The sequence below is a fragment of the Hydra vulgaris genome, chromosome 02, assembly GCF_038396675.1.
Source record: "Hydra vulgaris chromosome 02, alternate assembly HydraT2T_AEP".
Lineage (NCBI taxonomy): Eukaryota > Metazoa > Cnidaria > Hydrozoa > Anthoathecata > Hydridae > Hydra > Hydra vulgaris.
In genome coordinates this window covers 57,340,594-57,355,479 of record NC_088921.1, presented here as the reverse complement: position 1 = coordinate 57,355,479, position 14,886 = coordinate 57,340,594, and the positions used below count along the sequence as shown (strand labels likewise).

General features: G+C 27.2%; 1 protein-coding gene across 1 annotated transcript in view; it reads right to left on the bottom strand.

Moving 5' to 3' along the window:
* Positions 1-1,699: 1,699 nt before the first annotated feature.
* Positions 1,700-14,886, bottom strand: part of LOC100207503 (DENN domain-containing protein 1B) — a 53,752-nt gene continuing 40,565 nt past the window's right edge. The window contains exons 16-26 of the mRNA XM_065791470.1: positions 14,720-14,792; positions 14,544-14,628; positions 12,643-12,686; positions 12,088-12,147; positions 7,547-7,576; positions 4,163-4,216; positions 3,937-4,077; positions 3,619-3,864; positions 3,268-3,534; positions 2,562-3,190; positions 1,700-2,376 (exon numbers count right to left, since the gene is read on the bottom strand). Of these exons, the coding sequence (XP_065647542.1) occupies positions 2,229-2,376; positions 2,562-3,190; positions 3,268-3,534; positions 3,619-3,864; positions 3,937-4,077; positions 4,163-4,216; positions 7,547-7,576; positions 12,088-12,147; positions 12,643-12,686; positions 14,544-14,628; positions 14,720-14,792 (1,777 nt within the window). The 3' untranslated portion in view covers positions 1,700-2,228. The remainder of the gene's footprint in view (positions 2,377-2,561; positions 3,191-3,267; positions 3,535-3,618; positions 3,865-3,936; positions 4,078-4,162; positions 4,217-7,546; positions 7,577-12,087; positions 12,148-12,642; positions 12,687-14,543; positions 14,629-14,719; positions 14,793-14,886) is intronic.

Below are 14,886 nucleotides of genomic sequence, written 5' to 3'. Positions count from 1 at the left end.
AGAGCTGTTTAAAAGCGTCTGTTCACTGCAACGTTTTCCGCAACAAAAAAAAATTCGCCTCTCTAGTTTTTTAAAATTAGTTAAAATTAGTGTTATGACTTTATCATCTAACCGATTTTATATTATGAACAAATTTTCTCATATCCAAGAAGCATTAAGATTTTTAAATTGTTGTAAAATAACACCCAAAAAAGAAATTGTATATCAACAAATTTTGTCAATGAATAAAACATGTATTAGGGAAAAAAAGTATCCAACTGAAACAATTGTGCGAGCATTTGAGTATTTTTCTCTTTCACGATCAGCCTACAATCGCATCAGAGAAAATTTTGAACTTCCAAGTTTACGTACTTTAGGTAGAATTACATCTAAATGTTAATCTTTAGATGATACCACTTATATCAGACATATTTTCTCTAATCTTAGAGATGATAGACAAAAAACATGCATTTTACTTCTTGATGAATTTTATGCTAAACCAATCTTGCAGTATCATGGTGGCATAGTATTTGGTAAATCAGTTAACAATCCTCATCTATTAGCAAACACAATACTGAGCTTTTTGGTTGTAACATTGTTTAATGGACCAAAATTTCTTTACAAAATGTTACCAGTCAGAGAACTTGATGCTGAGTTTCTTTTTGAACAGACAACCCTGATTCTTGATGCAATTAAAAATAATGCGAGCAATGTTGTTGCTATTGTCTGTGATGGTTACAGAGTCAATCAGAAGTTGTATAACTTTTTTGAACAAATGAGGTGAAGGAGTTCTTATTTATGTAAAAGGATAACATTGTACATAACGTTGGAATGTGTGCGTATATTTTTATGATATAGTAGTCATATAATACACAGTATTATATACGGTATATTTTGAATATTATTGGTATGTTTTAAATTTTTAATAAATTTTGTGATGTTCATAAATAAATAATAAATACTATTGTCTGTTAGAATAAAACTTCAAATGTGTATAATCTTTACTTGTTTTTAGCAGTTAATCAATAATAAAAAGAACTTACAAAAGTGGTCATCTAAACAGATGAGTAAAGTTGAAAATTACTTAATAAAAGCTAAAAATGCACCATTAAAAGATTTAATTGAGTCGATTGAAATAACCATTGGAATGTCCAGCTTCATTTCCTGTTTCTCAATGTCAATTAAAAATTCGGTAGTCACCGACAAAAATTTAAACTTAGCAGTAGTAAAGTTAGAAGTATCAGCAAAAAAAAAAAAAAAAAAAAAGAATGTAATCATGCAATAACCCAACAACCACATTTTCTTACTTTTTGTTTTTAAAGTACACGTATAACTGATACTATAGTTAAAGAGACGACGTTGATAGAAAACATAAGGCGAAAATGTTTAAGCAAAAAAACTTTGAGACTTGAAGATGTTAGCATAGGGTTTGGCCTTGAAACTCTTGTCCTTGTAACATGTGGCCTTGGCCTTGATACTTTTGGCCTTGTTAACAACTCTGCTTTATTTAACATTTTTATAATAAAACACATCACAAGTTATAAAAATATTGAACTTTTATCATAAGAATTATTATCACAACTGTACCACAGTAATTTTGTTACTTGGTTAGATTTCAAATTTTTTCGGTAGACTTCTTTCTAAATACTTTTTAACTTAAATTCCGACGAATGACTTTAAAAGCAACAGATTTAGTTCCGTGAAATAATGAAACATCAGGTTAAGCATATAAAATAAAATCAATAAAAAATATTGCCATATACATTTTTTATAAAACATTCCTAATAATTAATATATACATATACTTATATGGATGGTTAAGCGCCAAACTAGCCTATACAACAAAGTTGAAAAAAATTAGTTTATATTAAAAAATGATTTATGTAGTGTTTCTTTGCAAACACCAAAATACTATAATTAAATTTTTTAAGTGCACTGAACTGCAATTATTTTTAATTTTTTCGGTTTAGTGGCTTTTGTTAAAGACTTTGTGTCAAATTATCTCATCTCAACATATTCGTTGTATAGGCTGGTTTGGCGCTGAGGCATCCATACGTATGCTATTGTTTGATAAATTTACTAAAATAAATCCTAACTATAAAATTACCTGTGTAAAATTTTTGGAAAACACAAAAATAACTCACGCAATACTGACCTTAATTTAAAAAACAACTTAAAAAAAATAAATTAGCGATTAAACAAAAAATTAACGTGATTTTTCAAATTATTCTAAAATTTTTTTTATACAATTACACTTCCTCGTAATGCCCCAAGTTCTGATTTGCTAGCAGTTTGGCCGAATTACTACTTCTCTGCCGTTTTCGGAAATCATTTATTTTTTCCGTTTCAGCATTAAGTTCGTTAATCAGTTGATTTTTTTTCTTCTCAAAATCTTCGCTATAATTGTTAGTAAACGAATCAATAGAAAATATATCTCAAGCTTTATGATTAGTAAGCAAAGTAAATATAATGAAATAAATTATATTATTTCTAAAAACTCATAAATTATGAATGCACGAGCATATACTTATTAATACAATGCATAAATTATGGTCGATGTTTAGTTAAAACAATTTTATCACCTTTTCTTTTTTAACTCGAACTCACTTTTTGCCGTCTGGAAACAATCAGCAAAAATGTTGTTACTATTGTCTTGTTTTGTTTCTTGTTTTGTTGAAGTGTTTCGTCCATCAAATAAACTTTTTACCTGAAATTCATTTTGTTTTATTAGCGTATTTCTACATTCGTCATATTGATTATTTTCTTGTAACTTATTTTGAGACAACAGTAAATCACTTTTATCGGATTGGTCTTTTGTTAACGAACGTCTGGAGATTTGAGGACTAGTAACAAATTTACGAGCATCTGCAGATAACGAGGATAGTGTATCTTGAAAGAGTGAACTGTCTAATTCTAACAAATCTGACGAAGGCTTATAAAAAGGACAATTTTCTTGGGAATTATGGGTAATATCTTCATTGTTCAGAGTGGTATCAAAATTATTACCGTTTATTACAGGAGGGCGTCTAGATTTTATGGGGGTTGAAAACGGTGGCGGGCGAGGCGGCGGAGCAATTTTAGGTTTTTTTTTATATTCGATTTCAGTAGATTTGATTATAAAATCCTGTAAAAGTGTCGTCTTTTGATCATCTCCACACTGTTCTTTGAACAAATTTTTATTAATATCTTCATTGATGAGAGCAGTTTTATACTAATAAAACAAAAGAAAAAAGCATACGTTTTCAGTTTAAAGAATTAATTAACAAAAACAAAAAAAATTATGATTACTTTACTCTTTGGAATGTTATTATAGATTGGATTCGAATCAAATGAACTATCTGAACTATCTTCAACTGAAGACTCTGACGAACTCATATCAATGAAAGCATTTACGTTTGGTTCGCTATACGTTTTAGGGCAATGAGTTTCGATTCCAACAGAATCTTGAGTGGCGTGATATATTTCGAAATGATCTTTTTGGGAATTTTGAATGCTTTTTTCCGAGTAGTAAACGGGTTTTAATAAGAGTTCCTTACTTAACAATACCTTTTTGGTCTACAATAACACATTCAACTTTTAAAAATATTTTTAAAAACAAAAATACTCTAAAATTATTCAAACATAAATAAGTTGGCTGACCTTTTCGCTTCCATTCCAAATAAAGACATTTTCTGAGCTCCCTGATTGAGAAGACTCGGGAGAACTGATATCAATAAGATTAGATATGTTTGGATCACTATGCGATTCTTTAACATTTGTTTTAATTTGTGAATAGTCCTTTCGAGCTGCACGCAAAGATGAAGTCTCTTTAGAAAGTAAAGGACTATGGGTGTTGTCAAGTGGTTGGGGTGGACGCGGCGGAGGAGTCTTAGCTGGTTGAAGTAGCTAGGACATTAACAAACCTATTCAATAAAAACTCAACATAAATTAAAAAATTCAAAATAAAAGTTTGCTTACAGTTTTGCGATTAAATGTGGCATATAACGAATGTCTGTCTGCTTTCAATGGATTAATCTTTAGTCGTGAATTTGGCATGGTGTTAATTCGTTTTACCGACACAACTGATTCAGTTTCTGTCTCCTCCACTTTTTTAGTTTCCTGTATAAAAAATACAAATGTATAATAAAAACTATGGAAATATTTTTAAAAATAAATTGTTAAATACTTTAATATTTTGAGTTACCGTCATTTTCATTATGCCTTTATAACCATCTTTGACTTTTGTTTTTAGCTTTTTCTAAATATCACAAAAATTACAAACTTTTTTTTAATAGTTACACTACAAAAATAGATAATTTTGATAGCATAAATTAATTTTGATAGCATAAATTAATTTTGATAGCACAAATTAATTTTGATAGCATAAATTAATTTTGATAGCACAAATTAATTACAGCGTTAAAACCTCAATTAACTAATTAAGTGCTTTTAAATAATATATTTTGCCTAATATATTATTTAAAAACACTTAATTAGTTACAAAATTTGCAGTCATTTTTTCAAACTTTTTGAGAGCAAGACCCGGTAGTTTTTCTTGAGCAAAAATTAGCAGCCTCACAAATCCAGCTCCTCAACCCAATCATAACATCTCCAGTTTGTTAACCCCGATCATAACACCTCCAGCCATATTATCTCTAGTTCGTCATATATTAATGTAAAAAATTAAAAAGAATTCTACAAACTTCAGATTTTAATCTAAAATTTTGTAGATATTATAAACTTTTATTTTCTCATTTTTTAATACCCTCATTAAAAAAATTAAAATTGATAGATTTCAAATTTTAAATTTCAAAAAAAAAAAAAAAAAAAAAAAAAAAAAAAAATAGCACTTACAAGACTTAAAGAAACACTAGTCAAAGTTTTCACAAATGAAATGAAAAAAAATTTCAAATAAAAACTTAACAAGTTTATTATTTATTTGCATTCACACTAGCCTCATCAATATAATAAATATGCCAAACAAACCAATACATTTTACAAACTATTGAAGTAAATTATAACTAAAAATGAAATCCAAAGGAATTTTACACTAATACCTAAATTTACATTTAGTAGTAAACATGTACTTTAAAATGAGACTCAAAAAAGGTTATACTGATATCTTTTCAATCCAAATAACCTAGATTTGACCAGTGTGGTGCGAATATAGCAACATATCAGGGTGGAAAAAAAACAACATTAAAAAAAAAAACAACTAAAAACCGTGGAAGTTTTAAAAAAAAAAAAAAAACGTTGTTGTTTTAATTTAAACACCTTTTTTTTTAAATAAGCTGTTTTTAATCAACTTTTTCAATTAAAAAAGCATTAGGCATTTCACTTGAGTAAATTATATCTTCTATCAGTATTACTGATACAATTCATCAATCAACACATCATTATTTAGTGTTCTGTGTAAACAACAATATAAAAATACTGTTATACAATATAACGTTGTATGTAATAAAAACGATTGATTGCACTTTTTATGTATTAATATAAAAGTTTGTTCATTTTTCTTTTTCTTTGTGAATAAAAATGTCATAGAAAAATAGAAAATTTTGACAAGCACTACAATAACAAGAGGGAGGACGAAAAATCATTAAAAAAGACTTATGTTTAATTTTAATAAGTTGAATACTTGAAAAAAGTATTCAACTCATCAAAATTAAGTTTTTCAAAGTTACATTGCACTTTTTCTTTTCACCTAGAGCTATTTGTATGCGTTTCATTTTGTGTGTGTTTTTTTTGTATTAAGTTTTTGTTTTGACTTGTTTCTTTACTCTCAAGTGAACTAGAATATGTTAATTTTTTTGCAAAGCATGCATATATTTTGCATAAAATCCCCACTTTTTTATAAATCTCTATATATAATAATGATTAGGCAAGATGGTATTTTTAATGTACCAAATACCAGCCTGTTACTTTTTTTTCTCCACTTTGAGCACTGATAACAATTAAGTAAAAATTTTTTTTAGCATTGGCTAAATTAAATTATTTATTTTTTATTTTTTGATTTAAAAAGAAACAGTTTTAAACTTGAAGTTTGAATTTTTTTCGAAGTTTTTTTCATCCATGTTGAAATTATACAATGTGAGGAGTTTTTAAATAATATTTAAATAAAAAATATCAACATATTTAAAGCTTTTTACTAAAAAGTTTATATTATGCGCTGGCTTTATTTTGCTGTGTAAACTGACTTACACAGGTGTAGAGACAGGCACAGGCTGTAGCCTGCCATTTCAGCTGAAGCCTGTATATATATGCATATATATCCAGCCCTCAAAATTAGGGTTGGCATTTGGCAATGCCAACCTAGAAGTGTTTGAAGTCGACAAAAAATCACCAACCTCATTTCTATGTTTTATGATAAAACCTTTGTCTCAAATTTTTTTCACCGACCTGATGTTGACCTCTAACAGATTAAAATCTGCAGTAATTGCCAACCTTAATCTGTTAAAGGTTTGTTCTCATTTTTCCTGATTCGGGGGGCTGTATATATGTATGTATACATATAAATATATATATATATATATATATATATATATATATAAATATATATATATATATATATATATATATATATAATATATATATATAAATATATTATATATATTATATATATATAATATATTTATATATATATATATATATAATAATTTATATATATATATATATATAATATATACTATATATATATATATATATATATATATATATATATATATATATATATATATATATATATAAAGATATATATTCACACACACACACATATACAATATTACATTGACCACGTCCCTGTAGTACCGCGCTCAACTTTTTTCTCCCCTAAGCAGCCTTGTTCCTCAAGATTTGTGTTTCGGAGATATAGATTTGAGAGAAGGATATAACCACAACTAAAAGTAGCCTCCTAGACTGTAGTGGCCTTCATGGCATTGGGGAGGTAAATTGAAAAAAAAAGTTAATAAATAAATAACATATTGTAAATTATTATTGTAATAAATATATTAGTAATATTGTACATGAGAAATACTTTCTTGCTGTAAATTTAAAGTTGTTTAAAAAATATTATTTTGGTTTAAATTGATATTTTTTAAATGGTTTATACCATTTGGTTTAAACCTATCAACATATATAAGGAAGTTAAAGTTAACCCTGCAACATATATAAGGAAGTTAAAGGTACAGTTAAGCAAATATATAAACAACTCTTATACTTATAGATAACATTTTAAGTTTTTAAAGATAAATTATTTGTAATATTAGTTTAAATTGTTATATCTTTGGAATGCTGAATTATTTCTCAACCATCCAGTTGAGAAAAGAATACTGACATAATAATATATGATACATACATACGTATATAACACATGTATACATCATATACAATTATAGATGTATATAATATATGTAAATATATACATATATACTTATATATGATTTATACATGTTATATAGATAAGTAAATATAGTTGTTAATACTATACGATAACAATTTAAACAACCAAAATAAACTTGTTAATATAAATGAATGCATGTAATGCACATAAAATAATAAACCATATTAACAAAAAAAATTTAAAAGCAACCTTCATTTCTTTGACTTCTATTTCATTAACCTATAAATACAAACAAAACAAAAAAACATAAAAAATACCTTAAGTATATAAAACAATGGTAAACATTTAAAATTAGAAAAATGGGGGGTTCTTAGTTAATGGGAGAGTCAGAAATATTTCTAAAATTGAATAAATGGGGAGAGTCAGTTTTAAAAAAGCAAACAAGGAAAAACAACAATTTTTTCAACATCTAAAATGGCTTCAGCAAATAAAATTAACATTAAAAGTAATCACTTAAGAAACTTAACACACTTTATTACAAAAAAATATTTTGGATTTTGAAAAAAAAAAAAAGAAGGCCAGCTTTTTTGTAAGGCAGTTTTGAAGAAGCAGCTGTGGAGTATCAAAAAACATGCTTAACAAATGTTGTGTTGTGAATTGTCATTCAATTTACGATGGTGAAGTAACTACAGTTGTATTTTTGTTTCCAAAAAACAAAAGAGTTAAAAAAAAATTGGATTAAATTTGTAATTAGGAAAGATTGGACACCTATTAATTCTTCAGTTGTATGCATCAAACATTTTGAAAAAAAATATTATAAAAAAGGTAGCACTAATCAACCTTTTTGATTAATAAAAAATACTAAAGCCTATTCTAACTATTTTTGATTGCACAAATTTATCTGAATAAGGTTCATCCAAAAGTTACAGAGTGCATTCATGTAAACAATGAGATGCATGTTAAATTATTTTACAAAGGTTCACCTCTGCCATTGCCTGAATGGTTTCGTCAAGGAAAAGATTGTTGTTTATCTCGTAAAAGTATACTTTATAATTATCCTACCTACATTAAACCACAAGCCGAACAATTTTCATCTTTAATGACTGAATTACAACAAATTAATTATATAAAGAAACCTTTTCTTTACGATATACTTATATGCAGTATATTACAATATACTTCTATGCAGTATATTACAATATACTTCTATGCAGTATATTACGATATACTTCTATGCAGTCATACTAACTTTTGCATGAAGAATTGCTTTACCATCAATATCGTTACTTAAAAAAATAACTAATGGGAATATTGATGCCTAAAGTTGTGCAAAACGTTTAAAATTAGAAGATAAGATATCTCGAGACATTTACTTGATTTTGATGAAATGTACTTGCAAAAGTGTGAAGAGTTTTTTGTTTGAGAGAGTATTTTGCTAGTGATGAGTCTGGAGAATTGTATAAGGGAATGGTTTGTTTTATGATAGTTGACCTGGAACAAAACATTCCATATGTGATGAAATCGTCACCTGAAAAAACAATCAATGCTGAAAGATTGAAAGATGAAATTTTTGAGTGTCTTTGTATTCTAACTGAATGTGAATTTAATGTTAGAGTTGTTTATTTACAGATTTTATGTTTGATGGATTTAAAGATCCTATAATTTTTTGTGGTGGAGAAATTAAATGGAGCACCATCCACAATATTTATGAACAAGACCTCGCTCTTGCTGCTGGTTTGTGTAAAGCACCAAAAATAACAATAAAAGTATTACATCCTGGCAATTTTAAACAAAATGTTTTTTTAGCACTTTCAATTTTTGATAAAACTATATCTGCAGCAATTCTCTCATATTTTCCTGATCTTAAAAGTAGTGCAGATTTTCTAACATTTAACAAGTGGTGGGTTTTATCAAATTCTAAACGTCAGTATTCAACATTTAGGTAATGCAGTCATTTCCGGAGACATAAACCTGAATTTCTCAGGGAAATGGCACATTGGATTGAAGTTTAGCAATCACAAAAGTTACCAAACCGTTTTCTTTGAACAAGTTAAAACTTATACTATGCATGTCCACGCGATTGTTTTTCCCTTTTTTTTCTTGTTCCCGTTCCCCTGAAAAAAACAGATGAGTGGAAACTCACCTTTATGATAATAGTATTTTTATTACTATTAATGTTATTGTTATTAACTCTAGCAAAATTTTACCTCATTAGTACATGTACTACTTGTAAATATCCATATTATTTATATATTATTATAGTTATTACACAATAACTATTTCAGAAATATATATTGATTGTTAAAATATGCAAAAGTTAAATGTCTGAAATTTAGAAATAATTTAACATTGTTTAAATTAATAAGCTATTTATAGAAATAAAATATAGTCAAAGAAAGTAACTTGATGAAAGTTTGAAGGTAAAAAACTTTGATGATAGTTTGAAAATGCCACTTGAGTCAGAAAATAATTTAACAGATTTGAAAAACTTTTTTCTTAATATTGATAAAGATCAGCAATCCTGATCATACTTATTTAACAATTATTTCTAAGAGTGGTGTCACTATTCCTTCACCATCAATTTTAAATTATGTTTGCACATCCTTTGCTATGATTGACTACTCTTATAATAAACTAAAGAAATTTAATTTACATCATGAAAAGCTTTAAAATATTTGTTAAATCACTTTTACAACTCTTTTCAGACTTTCTCTTGTTCCGTGCATGAGAATAAATAGTTAAAACTTGCTGGAAGAATTGTTTCAAACATTTTTCTCAATTATAAGAGTTATCTCTACAAAGCAAAGCTGCTGATCATGTAAAATTTTTTTAAAAGAAAAGATCTAATAAATTATATATAATATAATTATTTTATATTGTAATGAAAAAAGAAAAAGATTTAAATGTTTTATATAACTGTTCGCGTTTCTTAAATTGTGTTTACTTAAATTCTAAATTTTAAAATTAAGACTTTTTATTTATTTCTTATATAATGTGCATTTAATATCTGAATTAATGAATATATACTACTTTTGTAGACTTTTTAAATATAGAAAGCAAATTAATTTTGCAAATATTCATAACGTATTAAGTTTTTGAGACATTACAATTTCAAAAACTGGCCTTCTATTCCTTCTATTTTTTTAGTTTCAAAATGCAAAATTTCCAGCTGAAGCAAAATTGTGACAAGGAGAGGGAGGGGGTCAGTCGAATGTGATGTCACAAAATTTATTTTAGTATTACAGTTTAATTACTACGCGTTCAATTGAAGGAGTGTTTTAGATTGTCCAAATTTTTACTCACTCTTCTTATTTTTATGCGTATTGCCGTATTTTAAATAGTTTTAAATTCGCAAAAACTGCCATCACATTTTTGAAGCCATTAAAGCGCAGCGATGCAAAATCATTAAATTAAGAAAGTAAAAATTAAGTTTAGAATTTAAATTCAGGGTTTAAATAAGTATATAAAACATTAAAAAAAAATTATAATAAATAACATAATAACATGTAAGTTAATTATCTTTTATATTATTTATTTTTGTGATTCTTATGTTTTTAAACATTAGAGTTTTAGTTCCGTGCACATTTAAGCAAGAATATATAATAATCTAAATAACTAAATAAATATATAATAACTAAGTTAAATAGACTTGCTCATGCTTTTCTTAATAACATTACATCTATTTCCGTTCTGTAGCTAGCCAAAAATAAACAGTAAGTGAAACCATGCCTCGTCTACATGGAATTTTGTGGGAGCAAATATCAAATATATGAAGATAGTGTCATCCCTGGGTCAAGTACTGATTCATCAACCATTAATCAGTGATATGGAATGTTAATCAGTTCAAGTTAAAACTAAACATTTACATACTGAAAACAGTTCTATGATTTTTTTGTGTAAAAATATGATAAATATTTTGAGAAAAAAACTAATTCCTTTCCAAATTTTTAAAAGAAAAATGCACTTGAAGTCTTGTAATTTAGAAAACAATTTCAAGACTTAATTTTTGGTCTTGAAAAGTCTTGTCAAGTCTTGATTTTCTTGAAATTATTTTTATGTAACAAGACCACTTTGAAAAAGTATTGATATGTCTTGAAACATTTCAAGACTATAATGGAAGTGTCTTGGTATTGGTATTGAAATAAATTTTTTACGAGACGCAGACCCTTATTTTTTATTAGTATATTTAAATGATTTGAAATATCAAAATAAATACATTATATCAAGCTTTTTCCATATTTTATAAGCTAACACAATAAAAAAAAATTAAAAAAAACATACATAAAAAAAAACTATAAAAGATATACATTTCTTTTTTAAACTGGTAACTCAACATTAATTTTTTAATGAAAAAGCTGCATAAAAAAATCAAATAAAAATGATTTTGCTACCATCTTTTTTATAGTGAATTCTTAATCATTTGAAAAAAAAAACTTTTTTTAAGCAATTTGTTATAATATTAAAATCAACTAAGGTTACAAATACCATTACAATGCACTATGGTAATGAGAATGTAATTATTAAATTGAAAAATAATGGTTTCATAAATTTGTACCAAGTTTATTAAACCATTAAGCATTCCCTACCGTACCCTATTGTAGTACTCTGCTCAAGGCAGCCACCTTGTGCTTTAGAGAAATAAGGTTTAGAAAGAGTTCTAACAAAAATTAAAAAAAGAGTAGCCTCCACGTGGCCCTCTCAGCTTTTTGGAGGAAAATACAGTAAAAAATAAAACAATAATAATAATAAAAAAAAAATAGTTTAAAATTAAAAAAATGTATTAGACTTACAATATCTTTCAAATACCCATATTTTCCTTCAACAGACTTTTTCAATGCGCCTCCTCCTTTCTAATTAAGCCATAAATATTTGTGAAAACATATAAAATGTGTTTTAATACTTTATTGTTAGTATAAATCTCAAAGTTACATAATAATATTGCTTTCTAACACTTAAAATAATAAACAAAAAAATATATTATCAAAACAAATTGTTAATTAATAATAAGTGGAATTGACTAATAGTAAGTAGAAATTAAATAATATTGAAAATCGTGATCGTTATTATAATTATGGATGGTAATGTAGATAAATAACACCAGCAAATTTAATAAAAATAGTCTCTTGATTAAAATTATGTAACAAACAACTGCAACAGCTTTGTTATTTTATTTACTACTTTGCTTTATAAAACAAGCGATAATTTTAAAACTTTCTAATTTTGAAGCGATTTTTTAAAAGCAATAATTTTAAAACACTCATAAAATTTATAAAAATCATTTCAATTTTAAAATTTAATTGCAAATACACTATTAGCAATTACATATATTTATTTTAGAAATATACCTTCATTTTTTCTCTCCAGTGGCCATAAATATCAGCATCATACTCTAAATATATGTATAAACACATATATGCATATATAGATACACACACACACACACACACACACACACACACACACACACACACACACACACACACACATATATATGTATATACAGTACTGTGAATAAGTTTTAGACCACTTGTATAATTAGACGTATTTACAATTTTTTTCTTATGTAATTTTTTTAAAGCGTACTTAAGTTTAATAATATATAAAAAAAGTTGAAAAAAAATATTATTTTGAATAAATAAACAAAATTGATGAGGAAACATGAGGGATTTGTTTGCTTATTTATTAAAACGATGGGTCATATTAACTACATCCAAAACAGGATATTCGAAGAATGCTGTTACAGAAATCAGAGAAACTGGCTCCCTTGAAGATAGAAAGAAAAGTGGTAGACCTCCTAAGCTAACAAAAGATGACAATAAACATTTAAAAACCTTATCTTTAAGAAATACAAAAAAAGCATCAACCGAGCTGGCAAAAGATCTTTACAAGTGGGAAAAATGTCAGCTCTTCTTTTATTCGACGGCACCTACTTAAATCTGGATTAAGAGGGTGTGTTGCAATTTGAAAACCATTATTACGGTGTGGCAATAAAGAAAAACAACTTAAATATGCAAAACAACACAAAGATTAGGCCCAGGAAATGTTCAATTGGGTTCTGTACATTGATGAGTCCAAATTCCAAATTTTCGGAACGAAAGGACACCAATATGTTTGAAGAAGAATTGAAGAAGCCAATCAGCCCAAGTGTTTAAACCCTACTATTAAACACAGAGGAGACTCTTTATAAGTTTGGGGCTGTTTATCTTCATCTGGAGTAGGTGATTTGATCAAAAGAGGGGGGCGACTCACCGGGGAACGTTATGTGGATATCCTAAGGCACCATGCTGTATCATCCGGAATGAGACTAATAGGTCATAATTCTATTCTGCAGCAGAACAATGACCCAAAACATTGTTCCGAGTGGCAAAAAATTATTTAAATGAAATGGCAGAGGAAGGAGCACTGGAATTGATGACCTGGCCTCCCAAGAGTCCAGTTTTAAATATAAATGAGCATATTTGGGATTACCTGGACAGAAAGAAGGTTGAACATGCTCCCTGAAATGCTGAAGAATGTTTTGAAGTACTTCAAAGAGACTGGCACAACATATCCAGGATTTTATAACTAACTTGTATGAATCTATTCCCTGGCAAATATTGGTTGGGAGGCAAAAGGAGGACATAGTAAATATTAAGAGTTTTTTATAAAGTTTGACATTAAAAAGTTTGTAATTGTTCCATATTTTGTGTGAAATACATGTGTTTTAATAAGTTTATAACTTAGAACTACAAACTTAAAGATTATAGGAGAATTCTCCGGGATTTTTTGAAAAATTATAAGTGGTCTAAAACTTATTCACAGTACTGTATATCTAATACTGCTGATTTAGGTGAGCAGTGTGACCTCATACTGAAATAGCCTACTGCTGGGGGCTTCAGTACATACATCGACTGACAAATAGCCTGACTCATTGTGGAGTGCTGCTACATTGACTGAGGGTTTGGGATGGGGCAGCAATCTTTTCATTCATTATTCTTTGTTTTCTTCTTTTTCTAAAAAAGCCGCATTGACATTGACACACACACACACACACACACACACACACACACACACACATTTGGTCCCATAAAATTAGAACATTACTGATTTGATTAACCTTCTTTATATTACTTGCTCAAATTTAAACCCTCAGTTTGCAGTTTTTATATAAGGTTATTGCAGTATAACATTATCAACAACATTTTGTACAAGGGTTATGTGTACAAATGATATTTGTATATTTATATAAGATCAAATAAAACACTACCTGCATTTCTTTCAATAACAGCCTGCTCAAAAATATCTATCATATCAACTCCATCATTAAGCATATCCAATCGACCAGCAATAAACTTCAAATTTGAAAAACAATTTATAAATCAATTTTCAACACATTATCCTGTTTAATAAGAGAACATTTACAAATAAAAAGCAACTTTATACCTGCCTAAAAGACTGTAAATCCAGTATTTGATCAAGAAAGACCTTCATACTTCCAACACGAGTGTTTAAAAACCTTTTTTTTAAAAAGAGAGATAAATCCTCTTAATAATAAATCTCTTTAACTATTTTTGGTTTTTATATCCATAAACAAACAAGGTCAAAAATAG